The sequence below is a fragment of the Symphalangus syndactylus genome, chromosome 24, assembly GCF_028878055.3.
Source record: "Symphalangus syndactylus isolate Jambi chromosome 24, NHGRI_mSymSyn1-v2.1_pri, whole genome shotgun sequence".
NCBI lineage: Eukaryota > Metazoa > Chordata > Mammalia > Primates > Hylobatidae > Symphalangus > Symphalangus syndactylus.
Window position 1 is genome coordinate 16,121,368 of NC_072446.2, and position 17,726 is coordinate 16,139,093.

Below are 17,726 nucleotides of genomic sequence, written 5' to 3' on the forward strand. Positions count from 1 at the left end.
TTGCAGATCTGAGCTTTATTATCAGAATAACATCATTTCAGGATAGAATTGAGGGATTCTCGAAAATGCTTTTGATATGGCATAAAACTGGAGTCTCAGAGCTGCATGCCTACTTATCTGTTCAAATATATCTGGAAAGGAAATACACAGAGGGTTTAGCAGAATAAGCAAGAAAGTTGACAAAAGAACCAAATGAAAATTCCTCATGTCAAAAGCACTTTAATACCCTATCCTCCTTCAATCAAGAGATCAAAAGAAATGGCAAGTCCTGTATTTACAAAACTGATGAAAATCACACTGTAATAATCAGTGAATGTAGAACTGCACAGATCTGTGTTTCCAACTTTTTCCACCATGATTCTACATCAAGGTAAAAAAAGATTCTTTTATACAAATCCAAGAAGGATGCGGACAGAGGTGGCAGCAAAACTGCCAAGGATGGTGCACTGACTTACGACTGCAGCTGAGACAGGATGTGGGGGAGGGCAGAGTCCTCGAGAAAGAACCCTATGGAGAGGGTGGCTCAGTCGGTGGTTGATCTCCGGTACCAAAACCGCGCTCTGAAGTCATCGCTGCACGTCATGAACCCGGGGTTGGTGGGGGAGTGCACTATGCAGCGTACAATGTTGTTGTGCCCCAATGACAGCAGGTTTCTCCGCTCGGCTGTCCTCGAGTCCCAGCAGCAAAGACTGATCGTCCTCTCGTCGGGCAGCAACACATAGTCCTCGGTGTGGTTAAACACAGCCTGTGTCCGGTGCACCTGGCGTCCACTTAAACCCGCGCCTGCCACAGAGACCAAGAGGGATAGCTTTCTAAGTCCACATCTTAGACCCTCAGAACATTCTAGCATTCAATGTAAAAGGATTTTAAACCTGTTGCAGTGATACACCTTGTACACTTTCAGAAACACTGAAAAAGTACAAAAAAGAAAATCAAACCAGGCACAGTGGGTCACGTCTGTAATCCCAGTACTTTGGGAGGCTGAGGAAGGAGGGCTGCTTGAGCCCAGGAGTTCAAGACCAGTCTGGGCAACAAACAACAGAGCAAGAGCAAGAGCAAGAGCAAGACTGTATCAGGAAAAAAAAAAAAAAAAAAGGAGATCAGCAGACCACCTGAAGCAATACTGTTACTGTCCTAATGTACTTCGAGGCATAAAAACACATTTTGAAAATACATATAAAATTGGTGCCACTATATTTTTCTATTATAGTTTTAACCAACTTTGTGTTGAGTACATTTTTCCAATTTTTTTACTAGATGCAAAGTGCCTCATGTTTAGAAGCGCCATTACTTATTTAACAATTCTTTTGTGTGTGCTTTTTTTTTTTTTAAGACAGAGTCTCACTTTGTCACCAGGCTGGAGTGCAGTGGCGTGATCTCGGCTCACTGCAACCTCTGCCTCCTGGGTTCAAGCGATTCTCCCGCCCTCAGCCTCCCAAGTAGCTGGGACTACAGGCGTGTGCCACCACACCTGGCCAATTTTTGTATTTTTAATAGAGACAGTTTCACCAAGTAGGCCAGGATGGTCTTAATCTCCTGACCTCGTGATCCACCTGCCTCAGCCTCCCAAAGTGCTGGGATTACAGGTGTGAGCCACCGTGCCCGGCCTATTTAACAATTCTTTTACTTCCTGACATTTAGTTTATATCAATTATAAGTAACATTGTAATGAACATCCTTTGTACAGAAAGCTTTATTTCCTTAGGGGTAAATTCCTATAAACAGAATTACTGAGACAAAGTATATGAATATCTACTTTCCAAAAGGAAGCCTTTTTATGACTATAAATTACATATTTTAATGTTTAAAAGTACCAAATAAAGTATAAAAAGGAAAATAAAAACTGCCTGATAATTGCACCCATCAGAGGTAACAGTCAATACTTTGGTGAATACCCTTTCGAAATATCTAAGTGTTATGTGCTCACTTGTAAATTCTTTTTTTTTTTTTTTTTTTTTTTGAGATAAGAGTCTCACTCTGTTGCCCAAGCTGGAGTGCAATGGTGTGATCTTGACTCACTGCAACCTCTGCCTCCCAGGTTCAAGAAATTCTCCTGCCTCAGCCTCCTGAGTAGCTGGGATTACAGGCATGCACCACCACACTCAACTAATTTTTCTATTTTTAGTAGAGATGGGGTTTCACCATGTTGGCCAGGCTGGTCTCAAACTCCTGACCTCAGATGATCTGCCCACCTTGGCCTCCCAAAGTGCTGGGATTACAGGTGTGAGCCACAGCCCCCGGCTTCATTTGTAACTTCTTTAAGTCAAAGCATTTGTCATATACTATTAATATTCAAGCATATGTAGTGCAGATCTGTAAAGACAGAATACAGCTTAGTGGATAAAAACACAAACTCTGTGGTCAGATGTGGGTTCAACACTTACTAATGTGACCCTGGGCAAAATTACTTAACATCCCTCAGCCTTAATTTTCTCATCTGTTCCATGGGGTAATTACAGAACCTACCCCATAAGGCTGTGAGGATAAGAATAAGAGAATGCACAGGGGGCTTTGGCGTGCGAGTGCTCAGCCCATGTTAGCATGCATACTTATTTTTAAAGGTGTATGTTGTCCATGGATGCGTAACAGATTTCCTAAATGCTTCTTATTGGACATCTATCCTGTTTTTAACTTTCAGCCGCTCCAAATGATGTTGGGACACACATCCTTTTATGGGCATGTGCATGTTTGTCCAATTACCTCTTTAGGTTGAATTTCTAAGATACAGTGGGTCAAAAAGTGTGCATTTAAAATTTTGATATGACACCAAACTGTGCTGAAATATTTTACCAGCTGACTCTCTGACCAACAAAATATGATTTCCTCAAATCTCTATCAACAGTAGATAATATAAAACTTTAAGACTCCTGAAATCTGTTGAATAAAACCAGGTCCCCATATTGATTTCTCGGGTCTGCGGCGAGGCTGGCCACCGCTTCTTACATTTCCTGACCATTTTTCTCTTCTGCAGCCTCCTGTCCTTTGGCTCCTTTTCTCTCAAGTTTGGACTCATCTTTTTCCTATTTGAGTTCTCTTTATAGATTAAGGATATTAACTCAATGTCTAACATCTGTATATATGCTGTAACTATTTTCCCCCAGTCCTGTATTTTAATTATTTATATTGCTTTTAATTTTTTGCATCCAAATTAAAGTTTTCTTGATAGTTTTTCCCTTTTCATCATTTCAAAAACCCTTTGAATTCTAAGTAATTATTATTATTATTATTATTATTATTATTTTGAGACGGAGTCTCGCTCTGTCGCCCAGGCTGCAGTGTAGTGGCGCAATCTCGGCTCACTGCAACCTCTGCCTCCCAGGTTCAAGCTATTCTCCTGCCTCAGCCTCCAGAGTAGCTGGGACTACAGGTGCCCACCACCATGCCCGGCTAATTTTTGTATTTTTCGTAGAGACGGGGTTTCACCATATTGGCCAGGCTGGTCTCGAACTCCTGACCTTGTGATCTGCCCGCCTCAGCCTCCCAAAGTGCTGGGATTACAGGCGTGAGCCACCATGCCCGGCCCAAATTCTAACTAATTATTAAAACTGGGAACAGAAATCTTAACATGCTGACATGACAGGGGCTTGACCTGTGAAATGAGAAAAAAGGCAAAGGGGAATTTGCACATAAATTCAGCATAATCACATTTTTGAAAAACCACACTGCTATTCCCCACTAAAACAAGCCAATCAACCTCATACTACTATAAAACATCCAAAACATTCCTAGAGCAAATATATAAGCTCTTGTCAGTAGGCTGGTGTGTATCTGTCCAGATACGGCACACCCCTTAAAATAGTTATAATTTCTATAGGGGGAATACTTTCACATTTACTCTGATCACTTTTGTATCTTCTTTTTGCAACAAACGCTATTATAAAGTAGTTCTTTATAATAAATACTTTTCAGAACAACTTTATACAAGTGTTTCAATGAAGTCACCAAGAATTATGATAAAAATGGCTCTTCCTAAGATTTGCTAGTTGTACCAGAAGCCAGAAACATGGCTGGGGAAGCGATCTTTGGTTACAACGAGACAAATCTAAGGCAGGTTATGCTGCCCCCCAGTGGGTGAGATTTCACCGACTCTTCAACGCAAACTTAACACAGTCCAGTCCCTTCCAGTACTGTTTTCTTGTGATTTTTTCTGAGTTATGCTCATGCCAATTTTAGTGTATGATACAAACATAAGTCACAATGGAGGAAACAATCAGAAATTTTCTGGAGGTTTTCTACCAAACAACAGTCTTTGCTGCTACAAGGAACAGAAGACACAGTGTTTTAACATTATCAAATAACCAGACTTGAGCCCTACTAGTGATAGGATAAATTTAAATAGATTTCATTATAAAAAGACTCCACAGGCACTACTGTTACCAATGAGACCAACATACATTAATGAGAATTCAATGGATGCAATTTTTTTCTGTCTGCAGAGCCTACTTTATATCTGCATTCACAATTAACGTGGTTTCCTTCGGGGGTTAGCTCTGCTCTCTTAGGAATGGGATAAGATCTTCCCTCTCAGCCATTCTTTCCTGAATGCATATATTAATAATACTGAGATCTACTATTGGAAACTTTTCTCTGGATTGCTTTCACGTTTCTGTGGGAAGAGGGCAGGCCAGTCTACAAATGCATCACCAGGTTCTCAAGTGTTACTTGCATGGAATCCAGCCCTAGTCCACAGTGTGAGATGCTCAGAAGAGCAAAGAAAGCACAGTTCTATTTCCAGCTCTATTTCCAAGTCATGTAGCCTTGGCTAAACGACTTAACCTGTAAGTCTTGGTTGCCTCTTATCTAAGAAAGGGATAACATGTGCCTTGCTCAATGCATAGACTTATTGTGTTGCTCTATTGTGAGGTCCTAAAAGAGAGTTCTGGAAAGTGTAAACGCTACAGAAATGTTAAGTGACATCAACTTCTCACATACCCGTGTATCTGACCAGTGTTCGTCCTGTTGATATTTCCCAAAGTTTAGCTACAGAGTCTTTTCCACTTGAGAGAATGTATTTAGAATTTTTGGAAAAAATGGCAGAACAAACTTCAGCACCGTCGTGTGCTTTCTCAAAAGTTGTGATGCATCGATTTGAAACACCATCCCATAATTTGATGCAGCCGTCCTTGCTTCCAGTTACGTACATATTGGCACTAGAATTGTAATTAACGGAACAGATAGCATCGGTGTGTTGATCTTGAGGATTGCAAGAGACAAAACATTGAAAGGTGTTGATATCATAAAGGCGAAGAGTAGGATGCTGAGTTCCGACAAGTATAAAGTCTCCAGAAGGATGAAAAGAGATGGAGCGTAACATTTCAGCTTCCTGTTAGGACAGAGACATTAACACAAGTGACCAACTGGTGAACAATTAAATCCAGAGGAAATGTGGAAAATATCTGCCTGACGAAAAGAATCCATAAAACAATTATTAGATATTACACAGGTATCATAAGGAAAAAAAGTGCTTTCTGGAATATATGAAAGTATTTTTTGAATAGATTTCCAAAACTAAATATTTACTGGTTATATTATTCCAAAAACTACAGAAGTGAGCATCATTATTTACAAATGAACACTGAGTAAACTAAGGATGGAGTATTATCAGACAATGACAACATTCATGCATGGTTACTGCAGTACAACTTGTACCTAAGAGCTTCTTTAATTTGCTCTAGGGCTGCAAATATTGAATAAAAAATTAAGTTTATTATTATTTTTTGCAGACAGGGTCTTGCTCTGTTGCCCAGGCTGGAGTGCAGTGGCATGGTCATAGCTCACTGCAGGCTCAACCTCCTGGTCTCAAATGATCATCCTTGCATCCACCTCCTGAGTAGCTGGGACTATAGGCACGTGCCACCATGCCCAGCTGATTAAAAGAATTTTTTTGTAGAGATGAGGTCTCACCACATTGCTCAGGCTGATCTTAAACTTCTGGGCTCAAGTGATCCTCCCACTTTGGCTTCTCAAAGTGATGGGATTACAGACATGAGCCACTGCAACCAGCCTAGTTTAATTATCAAACAGACAGAAGCCACAACTAAAACATTAGTTGAATATGCAATGCATATTCAAAATAGGGCACCAAATGTCACCCTGCCAGGAAACACTTAATACCTTCAACTGAATTTCTTTTTATTCCTGTAAGTTATACATTAGTGAAGCTGGTCTTGTTTTGTTTATAACAGGGATCTGCACCCTTTAAAGAGTGATATGGATTCCAAACCCTCCAAAGGGTCAGATTATAAACTCTGACCAGGCAGAGGGAGCAGGTACGTGACAGCATGTGACCTATGTGCCAAAAAAATCTGATCCACGTGCCATCTGGCATGCATCCTGGTCTGTACGCATCTTACAGGATGATCACCGAGACTACTTTTAAAAAGAGAATAGTCGTACAATGGCTCATTGTATTTAAGAAAAAAGGTAAAGCTCCGTTCCAAAGATTCCTACCTGAATGTATTTGAAGGCTCTTTTTGCTGATGGTTTGGAATAATCAAATAATTTAAGAGTATAATCCCTTGAACCAGAAGCCAGGATCTGTTCTGTTGGGTGGAAAGCAAGGCATGTGACTTCATCTACATGGTCATAAAGAGTTCGAATCACTGGGTGATTTTCCATATTTTGTTGTGCAGTCTCATTCATCATGACCTACACCAACAAGAAGAGATGCTCAAGGTACAGAATATGTCTGAATCCAAGTACACAATCTACAGCTATAGCAAACTAAAGCTGGTTTGAACCATACTCTCATTTTTCCAAAAATGAAAAACAGAAGGCAATCAGCAAGCATGTGACTGGAATTTTTACCTCTATTGGCATGGCACTTTTGGCCAACATCCTCTCTGTGTCAAGTATCTTTATTGAAGCATCAGCAGACCCAGTAGCTATTAACTGTCCATCTCTACTATAGGTAGCTACACGGCACGGTCCTTTATGTGACGTGACATAGCACGTTTCGTACTCAGAAGCCTCTGGGGACATAGTCTGAACATCTGCATCAAATTCCAGGTCAATCCCTGTGCCAGGGGCAACAGTATCTGAACGACCAATTGCATACTGAACTGCGGTGTCATCATTTTCCATTCCTGAAAGAAATCAAAATTAAAGGTGTAACAAAACAAGTGTTTTTTTAAAAAGGCCAAGATAAAATTCTAGATCCAAACTGGAAAGATGCTCACCAGTGTCAACTTCCTATTTCCTGGAGTCGCGTGACACCTAATGCTTTACAAAACTGTGTATTTTGCCCATGCTATTCAAAGTTCACCATGCTGTGAGGCCACGTGGGTTGCTGGAAGGTTAGGCTCCAACAGACAAAGTCATTTCCCCAGGTTCTTGCCTCCAGAGTTTACTACTTTATCTACAATTACAGAACCTCAAAAAATAGCAGTTCTGTAGTTAAATTATCCATTTTTTTCCACTCCAAATTTTAATATGTTTAGGGTTGAGATATATTAGCAGCTCTGATGCTCATTAAGTTAGCTACATTGTTAACATGAATGCTAGTGAAATGTTCTTGAAATAAATTTGATATTTTAAAAAACTGGTTTATCAAGAATATGCATTTAAAATTTATAAATAACTTGACAAATCAAATAATATGTTGATTAGTAGAGGAAAAATTAACACTATGGATGAACAAGAAAATAAAAATGACCTTGAATTTTACCACCCAGAGATGATAACTGTTAATGTATTGGTATAAATTCTTAGGGATCCTTCACCATGCACAGCTGTTTTACTTTTCAAAACAGTAATACAGCAATGCTGTGTAACATGTTGTGACTCACTTGTTCACTTAATCAAGCAGAACAAAAGTGTATCTTGGCTAATAAATATTCATCTATATAATTATGTTGTAGTATTTACTTTTATGGATATTTAAAAATTTACAGCTAATTCCATGTTGTTGTTGGGCATTGCGGTTTGTCCATTTTATCTCCCCAGGAGAAATGCTCACAATTGGCACTGCCAAGTCAAAGGGTATTAACATGTTTGGTAATTCAATATTTTATTGAGTGCTTTCTATTACTAGCCTGGTAGGCTCCAGGATATACTGCTGAATAATACAAGGTCCTGATCCTTACGGAACTTGTAGTCTTTTTTGACAAGGGGGCAGTAGGTGGGAAGTGGGGAGGTAAAGGTCATATGGGAAACAATCCAAATGATAAAGGAAATTTCAAAACGACTGTTACAAAACAAATGGGATTGCTATGGCCGGGTAACCAGGAAAATGCAGGAAAGAGTTGGATTATTTTAGAAGGGGTTAAGAGAACTCAGATGACATTTGATGTAAAATCTGAAGGAAGTCAGTAATATGACAGAGTGTTCCAGATAATGTGTACAAAGACCCTGAGGCCAGAACCAGCTTAAGGTCTTTATAATCTGAACTTTGCTTACAGCTTACTTACTGAGCTACTTCCTGAACTCACGCTGAACTACTTACTTACTGAAGTACCCGGCACATACTAGGCACTAAAACGAAGTAAGAATAATCTTGAAAAATTCTGCCATATGAAAACATCTAAAACCTTGCCATGGGATGTATGGATTTGTGTTCACAATCTACCTAGTTTGATGAGATGCAGGAGCTGCTCCGAGGGTGCACACACAGACTGAGGCTTGATTTCATTGATGAGCCCATTGGCAATGCTGATGTAGCCGTCATATAGCAGCTGGCTAATGATCAGCTTGTAGAGCTGCTGGCGGTCCTTCAAGCCCACTTTGGTTCTGTACATCTTAGAGAAGTGGAAGACAGTTTCCCTGCCAGCTGCAAAAACGGAAAACGGATGGTGAAGGGTAGAGGCTCTAGCAAATCACAGAAGCAACATAGGACTCTTTGCTCAGACTTAATCTTGCAGAACTCAAATCCCATCTCTACTAGCTGCATTATCTTTGGTCAGAGACCTCATTTCTCTAAGCCTCAGGTTCTTCAGCTGTTAAGTTACTGGAAGTTAAACAAGGTGGTACATATAAAGCCCTGAGCACAGTGCCCAGCAAACAGAAATTATTCAAGTCATGTTAGCCAATATTTATGGTACAATCCCTCATCAACTTTTCTTCTCCACCAAACTACCTACCTAGGATTTTTGTTCTTTATTGCTATCCCAGAATCTTCCATTTCTTCTGTTAGTTAAACATTGACTGGTACCTGCAATATGCAAGATAGCTGCTATTTTGTCAAGACCTAGACTGCTGGTTCCACTAGCTGAGCTGTATGTTTACTAATATCTTTTATGTTCATTCTCAAAACCTGTTTTAAGGCAACTGAGCTTGTTACTGTAATTATATAATCTAATTAGACAGTAAATCAAAATATGAAGCAAAAAAAGCAACTATACTACAAAAACTCAACCAAGTTAAATGTGTTAGAAAGGCTCAAAGGTGAGCTGCCCAATAAAATATTGCCAATCAAGGTCAAAACAATAAAAATGAAGAAAAAAAAACAGTAAAAATCTGGAAGGATTGTGCATGCACTGACTTACAAGTGTCTAAGTTTTCCTTCAGTCTTAAGAGACAAAAAAACTGTAAATGGCTTCTGGCTTATTCAAAAAAGAACTCCAACTGTTGAACATGATAGTTTGCTTATCAAAAATCAATGCCTTTATGTATGTGTATGTTTGGACCTGTATTAAAAGGCTACAGGTGTCTGGGGACAGCAATAAAGAATAAAAGTGACCTCAGAGCCTGATTTCTTTTCTTTTTGAGACGGAGTCTTGCTCTGTCGCCCAGGCTGGAGGGCAGTGGCGCGATCTCGGCTCACTGCAATCTCCACCTCCCGGGTTCAAGCTATTCTCCTGCCTCAGCCTCCCGAGTAGCTGAGACTACACAAGCACCCGCCACCAGGCCAGGCTGGTCTCGAACTCCTGACCTTGTGATTTGCCTGCCTCAGCCTCCCAAAGTGCTGGGATTACAGGCGCGAGCCACTGCGCCTGGCCCAGAGCCTGATTTCTTACACACTGTATGACACTGATGGTGTTAATAACCAATAACATTAAGCACTTCCTGCATGCCAGATACCATCATGTTAAGTACTTTGTAAGCATCAGTTCACTGAATAAAATCATTCAATGTATTCAAGTATATGAAGTAGTACAGGAACATAGTAATTCTATGCTTGAGTAGAAAATCCTGGGACACAATAAAGATGATGAAATGGGTTCAAGGAGGTCAGGACACCTACTCAAGGTAAAAAGTGGCTGAGTTACTTGTCCAAGGTTAAAGTACACCAGAATTGCCAACTCCAGATCCCTGAGCTTAACCACTGAAGGAGTTCAGGAAATGCTAGCCCAAAACAAGATGCTTTGGCTGGCTGATTATCTTGAACTGAGGGCACTTGGAGAACAGCAGGCGGGAAGAGGCTTTCCCTATGCTTTCCTTACCTGCCTAAAGTCTGACCCTCCAAAAATACCTCAATTGTCACGAATCCTTATAAACCAGGGAAGATTAACTCGGATCACTCACATGAGAGATTAGAGGTTGACACCACCCAGAAGATCACCTATTCTGTCTGCATAACTTGATTCACCATACACTTCTTCCGTTCACCCTCCCATAACTTGTGTTACAGCTGCTCCCCGCCCCGCGCCGCCCCCAATCCTCTATTCATTCCTTTCAGTAGCTCAGGATGCCATGTAGTCTTTAATCATCTGACTTCAACTTCTTAGTCTCGTATTTTGTGGGACTCCTGTACATAATTAAATATCGTTTTTGTCCCATGGGCAATGTTTAGTTACTCGAAAAAAATGGGAGATTCTTAAGTACCAATAAAGAATGAAAATCACAAGTGGGTAGACTGGCAAAGAAAGGTTGATGAAAGATTCTACTGTTAGTGTTGGGTTAATATGACTCGAATAATTTCCGTATGCCAGCTCAATGCTTTACATGCACATCCGGTTTACCCTGCAGTAATCTGTTAATTTGTCTTATGTTAATTTAACTCTTAGTCCTAATAAGGTAGCTAGAAGGATGGAGGGAAGCCATTTTTGGCTCCCTTACACCACTATTCTATCCGGTCTCTTCACTTCTGCTGAGCACATCCCGGGTGTACAAACATATATATATATACACACACACACACACACACATATGTGTATATATATGTATATATGTGTGCATATATGTGTGTGTGTGTATACGTATATATGTGTGTATACATATATATGTGTGTGTATACATATATATATATATATATTTTTTTTTTTTTTAAAGTGGCCCAGCCCTAACTTCTCAACTCCCACAGAACGTTCACTCGCCAGGTAAACAGAAGCCTAATTATCTCCAATTTGCAAGTGAGCACACGAGGACAAGAACCCGATCCAGGACCGGATACAACGCAGTTGGAAAAGCTAGAACACAGACGCCCCCTCACTATATGCGCCGCGACCATCTGGATGCAGAGGCGAACTAAGGACTGGGTGGGAATGGAAGCGAGGCCCTTTGAGGAAGAGGAGGGGGTGCAGGCCAAGCCGGGCAACTTAGGAAGCACAAAGTAGAGGCGCATGCCACCTTGCTAACTCTCGACTCTTCCAGTCTCGCCCCAGTCGTTTCTATGGTTTTCTCTAAACGCCCTAGCCGACCGCACCAGCCACTCTCCCCGTGCCCCAGTACCAGCTGGTCCGGTTCTCTCGGTATCCCGTTCTCTCCTGGAAAAATGGAGGCGCGAATCCTGCCCAATCGACCGCTCCGAGCGCACGTTTACTGCGCACGCTGAAAGGGCGCCAAGCCGACCGCTGCGCTATCGATCGGTCCCGCTCTCTCTTGCTTTTCTCGGCATCTTACTTACTGGCACGTTCAAAAGGTTAGTTCACCTCCTCGGACTTTATCTCCAATGCGACAACCTTGACGTCAAGGAGCTGTTGCCTCACCGATAAATGGTCGACGCCGGAGAGCACCCTGGGGCTGGAACTGCCGCGGGTCTGGCTGGCCGTTGGTTCCACCACTTCCGGGGTCCTAGGGAGCAAGTGCGCCTGCGCGCGGTGTGCGCCCTTAAACGCGACTCAAGGCGTCGGGTTTGTTGTCAACCAATCACAAGGCAGCCTCGCTCGAGCTCAGGCCAATCGGCTTTCTGGCTAGAGGGTTTAACTCCTATTTAAAAAAGAAGAACCTTTGAATTCTAACGGCTGAGCTCTTGGAAGACTCGGGTCCTTGGGTCGCAGGTGGGAACCGACGGGTGGGTAGACCGTGGGGGATATCTCAGTGGCGGACTAGGGTGGCGGGGACAAGGGGCGGCTGGTCGGAGTGGCGGAGCGTCAAGTCCCCTGTCGGTTCCTCCGTCCCTGAGTGTCGTTGGCGCTGCCCTGTGCCCGCCCAGCGCCTTTGCATCCGCTCCTGGGCACCGAGGCGCCCTGTAGGATACTGCTTGTTACTTAGTACAGCTAGAGGTAGAAGGGGTTTGTTGAGTGGTGTTGACACGCGCGGGAGGGGTGGGTGGGCTTCAGATTGGATTTTGTCCTCCGAGATCACCTGGGTAAGAAAAGCACAGAAGGTCTCTGCTGTGTTGGAGTTCACGTTCTAGTGGGTGGGGAGACAGACGGTAAGCGTAGGGAGAACCCGCAGCTGGGGTGGGCGTTATAAAGGAAAAGCAGGAGTGCGGTTGAACGGGGGCCGCCTTAGATAGAATAGCCTAGGAAGGCCCTTGTCCTGGCTGGATGAGTGGGTGATTTGATGAATGAGAACGTCCTTGCAGAGGCCTTCCCGGTCCGTACTTCTCAGACCGTAGACCTGGGAGCAGTTATATCGGGACAACTTGGAGTGCTTGTTAAAAATATAGCTCCACCGAGAGCCCGGTAAATCAGAATCTCTGAGGGATAGGACCCAGGTGTGTAGTTATTAACAAACTCTCCAGATGATTCTTAGGTGTCATTGAGGACTAGGGATGCAGACCGGTGCATGCAAATCGTCTGGGGACGTTAAAATGCAGAATCTGTTTTCTGAGACCTGGGGTTAGGCCTCAGTCTCCATTTCTAAGAACCATCGGGCTGAGGTAGACGTAGCCACTGTCCTGAACTCTTCTAATGTCTCCTCCTCTTCCTTAACCTTCCTAGTCCCTTGAATTAAACGTTTTTCAGCAACCTACTCAGTTCGTCCTTCCCTTCATCTCTGCAGACATGCACAGGTGTGAGGGAGGAAGGAATAAACCGTATAAACCTCCTGCACTATTAGCCTATCAGCTTTTCTATTCAGAGTAGTAGGATTTCTGGTTTGAACTGAATGGATCCTGTGAAAGTCATCTGGTTCTTCAATCTGGTTGCAGATTACAGTCACCTGAAGGGCAGTCCCCTTGGAGTTGTCTCCAGAATTCTGGATTAGAATCTTATTCCATTCTGCTTGTTATTCATTTTCCCCAGAAAGAAAAGTAGAATAAATTGGAGCAAATGCCTGTAGCTTCTGTCAGAAGAATGTTGAATAAATGCTGTTAGGCCTATGTGATCTCATTAGACTGCTACTTGGAATTGTAAGAGAAGTAAAGCGTTAGAGCATGTGTGAAATTAAATGTTTGATTAACACAAGTGTGCATTTCCTTGTTGTTGTTTATCAACTTTTACTTACCCACTGTTTTTTATAAGGGCTCCCACCTGTAGTCTGGGCCTGGCTTCATCATGGAATTATTTGCTGAATTGTAAAATGGTAATCTTAATTTTTTTTTTTTTGAGACAGGGTCTCACTCCATTGCCCAGGCTGGAGTGTGGGGACATTTGATAAGAAACTTCAGTGAAGCCCGGGCGCGGTGGCTCATGCTTGTAATCCAGCATTTTGGGAGGCTGAGGCGGGTGGATCACCCGAGGTTGGGAGTTCCAGACAAGCCCGACCAACATAGAGAAACTCCATCTCTACTAAAAATACAAAATTAGCTGGGCGTGGTGGTGCATGCCTGTAATCCCAGCTACTCCGGAGGCCGAGGCAGGAGAATTGCTTGAACCCGGGAGGTGGAGGTTGCAGGTGAGCCGAGACTGCGCCATTGCACTCCAGCCTGGGCAACAAGAGCAAAACTCTGTCTCAAAAAAAAAGGAAACCTCAGTGAAATGAAAGACTGAACTACACACCTGGGGGAAGAGGCTAATAAAGGGAGCAAGAAGTGCAAATGCCTATGGCAGGGGACTTATTTGCGGAAAGAAAGGAGCCTTGTGTGGCTGGTGCACAGTCGACTAGAAGAGGAGATGAAGTCAGAGAGGCAGTTAGGGTCCGTGTTCTGTGAGACTTCAATAGGCCTGTCTATGCAGGTTAGGAGTTTGCATTGTTTTGATTGAGTTGGGAGCCATGGGGGTCTTCTGAACCAAGGACCAACACATCTGACTTGTTAATGAGATTGCTGGCCTCAATGTTGAGAATGGACCATGACGAGGTAAGGGTGGAAGTGGGGAAGCCACTGGGAGGCTGTTGGAAAAAACTGAAGGGTGAGAGAATTATGGTTTGACCAGGTGGTAGCAGTAGAGGTGGTGAGCAGTGATCTTGAAGGCAGAGCCTGCAGAATATGCTGGTGGATTAGATGAAGGGTTTGAGAGAGAGAACCTCTTTTTTTTTTTTTTTTTTTTTTTGAGACGGAGTCTCGCTCTGTCGCCCAGGCTGGAGTGCAGGGGCGCGATCTCGGCTCACTGCAAGCTCCGCCTCCTGGGTTCACGCCATTCTCCTGCCTCAGCCTCTCTGAGTAGCTGGGACTACAGGTGCCCGCCACCACGCCCGGCTAATTTTTTGTATTTTTAGTAGAGACGGGGTTTCACCGTGGTCTCGATCTCCTGACCTCGTGATCCGCCCGCCTCGGCCTCCCAAAGTGCTGGGATTACAAGCGTGAGCCACCGCGCCCGGCCGAGAGAGAACCTCTTAAAGGGTTATTATGCCAAGGCTTTTGGCCGGAGCAACTGACAGGATGGATTTGCCATCCACTGAGATGAGGATGTCTAGAGACTAGATTTGGGGAGGTGAGAGTGGGGAGGGATTAGGACTTCTGTTTGGGACATGTTAAAATGGAGATGCCTGAGATCAGGTGCAGATGTTGCATAGAATGTAGAAAATGTAGATCAAAATTTCAGGGGAGAGGTCTGGGCTGAAGAATGAATATTTGGGAGTCTTCAGCCTGTAGATGGTATTGAAAGCAAAGAGACCGGATGTACTCGGCTAGGGAGTAATTGGAGATGGAGAAGTCGTTCTAGGCCTGAGCTCAGGGCACACCCATGAATAGGGAGGTGAGAAGCGGAGAAGGGATTGAGGTGCCTGGCAGACATTTCTGGGAGATCCTGGGCAAATCCTTGGATATCCAAGTCTGACAGTCCAGGGAGAGATTAGGGCAGAAGATGCACTTTGAGTGGTCCTCATGAAGGCATTTAGAGCTGAGGCACTGGGTGATATGGATCCCTGTGAAGGTGTAGATGGAGAAGTGGAGGGTCCAGGGACTCGTTCTTGAGTCACCTTAGACCCTTGATCAGGCAAAAATGAGACTGACCCAGCAAGGAGGGAAAGACAGGATGACCAGGTGGTAGATAAACCTAGAAGCGAAGTGAAGAAAAAAGTGTAAGATGTGACAACCTTGTCAGACTCTGCCGAGGATTCAAGTACGGGGAAGGTGGAATTGACCCTTGGGTTTGGCAACAGTAGGTGTCAGCCATGAGCCTGACAATGTGGTCGAGACAAAAAAGCCAGGTGGGGATGGGCTCAGGGAAGGGGAGAAGGAGTAGAGGTGGCAAGTGTGGACGGTTCTTCTGGAGCTTTGCTGTTGGAGAGGAGAGGGGGTTATGGTTAGCAACGATAATAGAATAAAGAGGACTTTTATTTATTTATTTATTTTTGAGATGAAATCTTGCTTTTGTGCCCCAGGCTGGAGTGCAGTGGCGTGATCTCAGCTCACTGCAACCTCCGCCTCCTGGGTTCAAGCAATTCTCCTGCCTTAGCCTCCCGAGTAGCTGGGATTACAGGCGCCTGCCACCACGCTCGGCTAATTTTTGATTTTTAGTAGAGACGGGGTTTTACCATGTTGGCCAGGCTGGTCTTGACCTCCTGACCTCAGGTGATCTGCCTGCCTCGGCCTCCCAAAGTGCTGGGATTACAGGCGTGAGCCACCATGCCCGGCCTAAAGAGGACTTTTTTAAGGTAGCAGGTATGTCAGCAGGCTGCACAGGGATGGAAGTGATCCGTTAGAGGAGAGATGATGGAGCAGCAAGACCATTAGGAGTAAAGACTCCGTGAGAGAGCATGGGACGCAGTGCCCAAGGGGAGGTTGGCCTTGCAGGGAAAGCACATGCCTGTCCCTCTCTCATTAGCTTCATTTGGACAAAAAGCGTATAATCCTGTGTGTTGTGGAGGCCTTTTGATCAGGGAACTGTAACGCTGCCTATCAAGCAACAGCACTTTAAGCAGGTGGCTTTATTCAAATTAAAGGTTCTTCTTTTTCTTTTCAGGCATCATGGACCGATCTAAAGAAAACTGCATTTCAGGGCCTGTTAAGGTAAATTGAATAATCTGTAATCTCATTCACATTTATAAACCCACATGGAGGTTGGTCTTGTCGGGAATTCTTTCCACCTTCACTTTGGATTATAAATTTAGATCCCTTGCTGCGATCCCGGATATGAATTAGTCACTTTTCTTGTGTTGAGTAACATTTTGCTGATTCTTAGAGTAGCTTTTTTGTTCTGCTTTGTCTTATAATTGGCTGCTTAAGTTTCTATATCCCTCCACTGTATGCAGGATAATAGTAATAATGCATCCAGCAGGAGTTCATAACTTTTAAAATTGGCCATAAATATAAAATAATTAGAAAAAGGCTACCTTGAATTACTGTATTTGATTCTCAGTTCCTATGATAACGGCCATTTACAAAATTGCTCTACATTTAAAATGTTTCTTTTTATTTGTCTTTGTCTGAATGCCTGCTATGTTGTGGACAGTGTGCTAATTTCAGGAGTAACTGACTTTGTATTTGGAAGTCTTAACACCCTCTCTTTGTAGAGCACTCATTCCATTGAGCTGGGGATGGACTTTGAGGCTTTCATTTCTAGCTCTTGCCTCTCACTTAAAATGAGCTGTTGAAGCTGAAAGAAATCTCATCCCTCCTACCCCTTTTATTTTGATTAGCTGAGAATGTTAACTATTTAAGCTGGTAATACAGTACTTACAGGTGTTTAAATAATACATTTCAAGGCTGGGTGCGGTGGCTCACGCCTGTCATCCCAGCACTTTGGGAGACCAAGGAGAGTGGATCACAAGGTCGAGTTCAAGAACGGCCTGGCCAAGATGGTGAAACCCTGTCTCTACTAAAAGTACCAAAAATCAGCCAGGTGTGGTGGTGGGCACCTGTAGTCCCAGCTACTTGGGAGGCAGAGGCAGAGAATTGCTTGAACCTGGGAGGCAGAGGTTGCAGTGAGCCGAGATCATGCCACTGCTCTCCAGTCTGGGTGACAGAGCAAGACTCCATCTCAAAAATAATAATAATACATTTTAGTAATAACTTTTTGAAGTGCCTACATTTGTTTCCTCTTTGTCAGTTTTTTGCTCAAGTCCATTTTGTCAATACTTGGAAAATGAAACATTGGTTAATCAATAGTACAGTAATAAGCTTATTGTGGAAAATCTTGGATATATGAAAACTTAGACTCTTCCAAAACTTCATGAAGATAACCACTGCTGAACGTTTTGACAGATTTTTTTTTTTTGGTCTTTTTCTTAAACGTATATTATCAAAGAAATTTCAATGGAACTGAGATTTTGGCATAAAGTTTTTGTATCATAGCTTTTTG

The 17,726-nt window shown here is 43.1% G+C and overlaps 2 protein-coding genes across 17 annotated transcripts in view; one reads left to right on the plus strand and one right to left on the minus strand.

Annotated features, from left to right (window-relative positions):
* Positions 1 to 11,968, minus strand: CSTF1 (cleavage stimulation factor subunit 1). 4 transcript variants are annotated; one of them, XM_055266732.2, is made up of 6 exons: positions 11,783 to 11,968; positions 8,567 to 8,767; positions 6,808 to 7,085; positions 6,451 to 6,648; positions 4,933 to 5,323; positions 1 to 783 (listed from the first exon to the last, which is right to left on the minus strand). In XM_055266732.2, exons 2-6 carry the CDS (start codon positions 8,733 to 8,735, stop codon positions 524 to 526), a joined length of 1,296 nt encoding a protein of 431 aa, XP_055122707.1. In that variant the 5' UTR covers positions 8,736 to 8,767; positions 11,783 to 11,968; the 3' UTR covers positions 1 to 523. The 4 variants fall into 4 exon arrangements, with proteins under 4 accessions (XP_055122707.1, XP_055122708.1, XP_055122706.1 ...); XM_055266733.2 differs by having other exon boundaries at positions 11,865 to 11,967; XM_055266731.2 differs by having other exon boundaries at positions 11,608 to 11,943.
* The window catches only part of AURKA (aurora kinase A), a 23,566-nt gene continuing 17,734 nt past the window's right edge, over positions 11,895 to 17,726 (plus strand). The window contains exons 1-3 of one of the 13 annotated variants that reach the window (XM_063634009.1): positions 11,949 to 12,169; positions 13,657 to 13,938; positions 16,389 to 16,435. In XM_063634009.1, the coding sequence (XP_063490079.1) occupies positions 16,394 to 16,435 (42 nt within the window). In that variant the 5' untranslated portion in view covers positions 11,949 to 12,169; positions 13,657 to 13,938; positions 16,389 to 16,393. The other 12 variants (XM_055266737.2, XM_063634006.1, XM_063634007.1 and 9 more) reach the window with 12 other exon arrangements.

Excerpts from the sequence above, each read along its gene's own strand:
- CSTF1 (XM_055266732.2), bottom strand. The coding sequence starts at position 8,735 with ATGTACAGAACCAAAGTGGGCTTGAAGGACCGCCAGCAGCTCTACAAG. Across the intron at positions 6,649-6,807 it reads AAAGTGCCATGCCAATAGAG|GTCATGATGAATGAGACTGC; the intron begins GTAAAAATTCCA and ends TTGTTGGTGTAG. Across the intron at positions 5,324-6,450 it reads GAGCCTTCAAATACATTCAG|GAAGCTGAAATGTTACGCTC; the intron begins GTAGGAATCTTT and ends CTGTCCTAACAG.